Source organism: Kryptolebias marmoratus, linkage group LG3, assembly GCF_001649575.2.
Source record: "Kryptolebias marmoratus isolate JLee-2015 linkage group LG3, ASM164957v2, whole genome shotgun sequence".
In the NCBI taxonomy this organism is placed as follows: Eukaryota; Metazoa; Chordata; class Actinopteri; order Cyprinodontiformes; family Rivulidae; genus Kryptolebias; species Kryptolebias marmoratus.
This window is the reverse complement of record NC_051432.1, coordinates 11286358-11292357: the sequence shown is the minus strand read 5'-3', so window position 1 is coordinate 11292357 and position 6000 is coordinate 11286358. Positions and strand designations below refer to the sequence as shown.

General features: G+C 42.2%; 1 protein-coding gene across 1 annotated transcript; it reads right to left on the bottom strand.

Annotated features, from left to right (window-relative positions):
• Positions 1-179: 179 nt before the first annotated feature.
• Positions 180-4968, bottom strand: synpo2b (synaptopodin 2b). Its single transcript, XM_017407818.3, has 2 exons — positions 4272-4968; positions 180-3468 (listed from the first exon to the last, which is right to left on the bottom strand). Exons 1-2 carry the CDS (start codon positions 4966-4968, stop codon positions 1193-1195), a joined length of 2973 nt encoding a protein of 990 aa, XP_017263307.2. The 3' UTR covers positions 180-1192.
• Positions 4969-6000: the final 1032 nt, after the last annotated feature.

The following is a 6000-nucleotide window of genomic DNA, read 5'->3' as shown; positions in this document are numbered from 1 at the left end:
CCCCCCCCCCCCCCCTCTCTCTCACACACACACACACACACACACACACACACGAGCAGTCAAATTAAATGTATAAGTGCTAATGAAGCAAATTGGAAAAAGTGTGAAGTGGTGAGGCAAATAAACAGGTAAGAACAGGTCACTCAGAAAAGTTCCTGAGACACATAAAAGAACACAAGTAGGAGGAAAAAGAAATTTAATAGCAAGACAGTGCTGAGTACAAGACGTTCAACAAACAGCAAAATATCAGAACAATACAAAACACAGGGACAGAAGAAGACAGCTGTTTTCCTCGTTTCATTCTGAGTCGCTTACAATAACTTCAATACCTGATGAAACATTTAAATGGTTGTAAGTTAACGTGGAAACAAAATATCTGATGACTCTTCTGACAGTTGGAAAAACTGGTCATGACAGCTGTAGAAGATGTCCACGTTACGTTTATTTTGGAGTCTTTTGGTTTATTTATCACAATAACGATGCTCTTATTTGTTCTAAAGTTATCAAAGTCTGGAATGAGACTGAAGGAATCAAAAATTGTGTGCACACAAATGAAATGTGTAGGCAGGTTTTACTCCAAACACAATAAATGATTGAAAGTTCTCTGCAGTTACGACTGTACAGATAAGTTATTGTTATCCCTGATCTCAGATTTTTGAATAACTCAAGTTTGAATGAAGAATCATGTACATTAAATTATTATTTGTTTTGTTAGGGATTCAGTGGTTACTGATATGTAAATGCATTTAAAAAATACGTTTTAGAAACAAACTAAAATTGACTGAACAAGCCTCTCTGCAGACTTTATTGCACATTTAAAGGCACTTCCTGAGAATCATTTAACATAATTTTATCTTCTTTCTCCTGTGTTGAGGCACATTTTAGGTTTGAAAAAGACACCATTTAATTTATAATGCAAATTATTTGTCTTTCTTTGCTTGATCAATGTCCTGAGAATATTTATTTGTGAGTGCCTTTTTAATCAAACGGATTTAAATTTGATTATCACAGTTTGTAAATTGCTACATATATCCTGATAGCTGCATACTGTTAAAACCTTTATACCAGGCCTACATTTGGTTCAAAAGTCTAAACATTTCCACCTGTTAAGACGTGTCAGAAGCCTCTAAGTCACAGGCGTAATGTTGTAATTATCGTCTCGGACTACCTTGCAGCATGACCATGTACAGTGTTAGACTGAAGGAAGCATAGCAACAGGCTTCCACTGTTTTCCTGTCACCCCTGACTTCTTAGCAGAAAATTTTGGCCGGGGAGCCATTTGACGCACGCCTCTGGCAATAAGAGATACAGGAGAGAAAGCTGAAGCGATGCTGTCGCCAAGAGATGAGTGCTGAGAGGATGTGTGTGCAGGCTGGGCGCTCGGTGCTGCCTTGTAGCTTGTGTGATGAGCTGCAGTAGTGTCAGCGAGCTTTTCATCAAAATGCTTCTCAGTTAAAAGTGGCTCGGCTGTGCTTGAATTTTGGGAACTTACCAATTCAGAAGACTTGGCAGGGGACTCTGTTTTGCTCTGAACAGCAGGCTCAGAGGAAATATATGAATGAGAGGAGGCAGATCTTTGTTTAAGGCTTTTGGTAACTTCAAATTTTGATACAGGAGTTGGTTTAGGGCTTGGGCTTTTGGCCTCAGAGGTTGCATCATATGTGAACAGTGATGAGCTCAACTGGTAAGGCTGATGTTTCATAATATCTAAAGCATTGAGTTGCTTGGGGGCAGGTTTGGGTTTCTCTTTGGGCTTGGACTTGATTTGGGGGCTTGTGGAAGGGTGTTTGGCTGCAGATTGAGGATGGAAAGGAGACAGAAGAGGATTATATGACACAGGAGGTGGAGCACGAATATTGGATGAATATCTCCAAGAGTTGGGGAGGGACAAGGTCGGGGAGTGGGATCTTGTTTTGTTAGCTTGCACTGTTTCAGCATCGATGACAAACTTCTCCATTCGTGTCTGCCTTTTCGCAAACAACCTTGCACCTTTTCCTGCCATGGGTGGACCATCACCAGCCTGATTATTACCTCTGTCAGGGACTTGTCCCTTTGGAGAAACCTGTGGAACTATTGATTTTCCTACATGTGATGGAGCATTGTCTGATTTACTTGCTGAGGGTAAATGTGGGCTATAAGTGGGACTGCGGGCCTGCATACTCACAGAGGACTGTGACGGTTGTTGACTCCAGCTATTTGTGGTTGGCTGAAGATGAAGCTGAGAAAAGGAGTTGATTGGAACCCAGACATTGGGAGTTGATTGAAGTGTTGCCTGTGTTTGATCCGATGCCCAGTGGCTGGCCATCTGCTGAGGCTGAGCCCAATCTTGCTGCTGTAAATAATGCTGACTATGGGGTCTGACAGGACTGTGCGAGGGCTGCGACACAGGACTTCTTGAAGAGTTGATAGGCTCACTTGATGAACTTGCCATCATCCAAGGTGGGCAAGCATGGTTGATGGTTGGCTTTGGGGCAACTGGAGGCGGATTCTTGAGTTTTATTGTTCTGGGTTGCATGAAGTTACAAGCCTCAGCACCCAAACTAAAACAGTCTTCTTCTGACTCAATATAAGACCTCCTATCCCCTTTGTTCTGATTGTGAAGATCTGAATCTTTTCTTGACATTGATGGCTTTTTGTTGGCAGTTTTTCGTTTTGACTCTGGCAGAATGCCAGTCTTAATGGCTGGCACAGATATTCGCTCATCTCTTGAGGCTATAATGTCTCCAGTTGGAGACCAAACCTTTGGGTTGGTGTTTATCGGCACAGGTACTTTGAATTTTGGCTCATGCATCTTTGTGGCAGGAGCAGGCACGTCTGCAGCTGCAGTGGCTAAGCCATCTTGAAATCCCAGGAAAGGTCTTGCAGTTCTGTTTGGCACTAAAGGTTTTGGCACATTGGAGAGATGGTTCATTTGCTGAATATCTTCTTCGTCGTCTAACTCAGAGTGCACATACATTTCCCTATTGTCATAAACATTCTGCGATCTAGAAATCTGCGATTCTTGTACCGTCATTTCAGTCAGTCCTTTACTCATCAGTTCTTCATTCTCTGACACAAAGTCATCCATTCGTTTGCGTCGCTGAGCGAACATCAAAACTCCCTTGCCTTTTGTGTCTGGCAGCTCTTCCATTTCCGGGACACTTCCCCAGTTCAGACTTAAGTGATGCTGCTGGTGATGAAGAGAATACTGCTCCTCAAGCTCAGAATCACTTGAAGCCACAAAGGTATAACCGGCTGATCCAACGTCGTCAGGTTCCCCCTCTATTGGATTGAAGGTGTCGAGGGTGTGAACACCAGTTCCGTAACTCACAAGAGTGTACTTCTTGACCCTCTGGCGGCGTTTTTTGAAAAGCACAGCTCCCTTGTTTTGGGGGTTGGGTGCATTGGCTAGGAGCTGGGCAATTCGCTTACATTTAGACTTGGTCTCCTTCACATGTCTCTCTGACTGGCTCTCTTTATGACCGAGGCCTGAGACAAAAGACGACACAGAGGTAGGAACAGAGAGAGAAAAGAGAGGATGTTGAGCAACAGGAATACAAAAATCTATTTTTAGCAAGCATTATATCATCATCAAAAATCATTTAGTCAATTAAAATGACAGAAGTACTTCACAGGTCATTGCACAAAGAAATATCTGAAGAGTTTCATGAATATTTTTATTTGAACCCAATATGACAAGTATAATAAATTTTAAGTCCCCCCTTTCTAAAGCAAGCACACTAATAAAAGCATCATATTTACTTACAGCTAACCCATGAGGGATCTGTAAGGGAAGGAAAGTGAGGAGCTCACTTTCCATTGCAGTCACGTCTTACGATTGGAAAAGGGATCGAGTGACAGTCCAGAGAGAGAAACACATGTTGGTGTCTGTCAAATCTGCTTCTGCCAGCCTCATCATATGGTCCTGTTTTATTCTTATCCTGCTTGGACTAATAAAGCCGTGGGAATTCTCCCTCTAAGTCCACCTCAAAAAGACCCCACGTAACAGCATGAAAATAGCAGCACCCATTGTGTTAACCGCAAGTTATTCAGCAGTTGCAGCAAATCTTTTTGTGTCGCAAAACGACTATAATAAGTAGAGGCAGCAAACAGTTTCAACTTATTTAATCTGAAGTTGATTTCTGTCTTTGGTTTATGCACTCAAAGCAACCACAAAATGATATCTAATCTGAGCAGAAATCACATAATCATTTCAAACTACAGCTAGACACTGCACAGTCTGGACATTCAGCATCTGAAATACTAAAGTAAGATTGAAGGTAGATACTTACGTGTGTGCCTTGGCTTTTGCCTGTCCGCTCTGTAGATATCTTCGTCAGAGCCCAAGTTTCTTCTCTCTGCCTGCTCAGCACCCTCGTCTGAAATTCCAAAGAAGACAGAAGCAGGAGGTGCTTCACCACTCCCTCCTTCCTCTGAAGATTCGACCCTCCTGTTCCAAGTCCCAGAGCCCTGCCTATCACTGGTTCCCTGGGCCTGCTCTGTGCTCAGGGTCAAGGCCTGGGTCATGTCAGCGGCACTGCCAAGAGAGGAGGAGGAGGAAGGCCCGGAACGCTGCCATGAAATCTTGCCGGTGTGCCACTCAGACTCTCGGAGCTCGGGGGGTGAGGACGCTGATGTTTGAGAGGTTTGGATGTGAGGAGATCCTGTAATTGACTCTCTGGATTCACAAAAGTAGATTTTATCCTGTCCTTGGCAGGAGACTGACACCTCACTCTCATTCTGTTCTGATGGGAACTCTTGGTCATTTGCAGATTCCCAGTCTTGTAACTCAAGGCACCCCGGAGACTCAGGGTCAGACCTGGAGATATGAGGGTTCTGTGGGTCTGAGGGGAACTCTGATTCTCTGTCATCATCTTCATCATAGGACTCTGCCAAAGGCTCAGAGGCACAAAGTTCATGAGAACCATCTGAGCCTGACTGGGCGAGCAAGTTGGGACTGTCGTCCAGGTCTTCAGCTTCTGGTTCCATCTCTGCTGCAGTTTCACAAAGTCCTGGGTTTTTAACCTTCATTAAGACAAAGATAAATCTAATTTAAGCACAGATTGTTAGTCATTGAAACACATTGGCACATTTTCATAATTAGCTATAAGTAAACAGTATATGATTGAATTTAATTGCAACTTAGAAAGTTTATTGAATAATAAAAAGAACAATGTAATGATTATCATACAGTATCATCTGCTGTCGTGCATGTCAAAGTTTTAAACAAAAAACAAAAACTCACATGAGCTGTAGGCACTCATAATATGTGTCGGGGCTAACTCTCTGCTGCTATCAAACCAAATTATATCTCAGTAGTTGTAAAGTTCACTAATTCATAGCCAATTTTGTGTTTGCTAAGGTCAATTGGATGTAGCAGCCATCTTTAACTAAATAAACTCATTAATCAAAGTTATTAATTGTACATAACTGTACAGCTGAGGATTACTTTCTGAGATTTTTTAAAATTAAAATCCACCTTGTGGTTGTTGGGATATTTTGCTGACAAGCAAACCAACACGTTTGCCTGCCATTATATTTAAATACATTTAAATATGAATGTATTTAATTAATTTAATTCATATCAGGAGAGCATTGGGTTACATTTGTAGCATTACAGACAATCGAGTAAATATTCCTATCCCCAATAGGAAGCGTAACTTCGCTCTGGGCTGTAAATGGAATGGTATGTAATGCCATGAGGGAACCAGTGTTCACATCCAACAGTATAAGCAAAACAACTGGGTGGCTGTTTCTTGAACTCCTGTTTACACAGTGAGGTTTTCTTTCCCGCCGCTGTTCCCATCTATCACTGCAACGAGCTTCAGCACTGCTGCGGCTGCAAACATGTCCATTTAAGACGTGTTTGAGACACAACAAGATCAAAGTTTTCCTTCCTCTGACCTGAAAGCAATGCTTGTTCTGTCAATTAGAATGCAACGGTTAAATAAAAAGGCAACCAAACGTGCTGTTAGACAACGTTTAAAATATTGCTAAAATTTACGCTTATTTCTTCTGAAA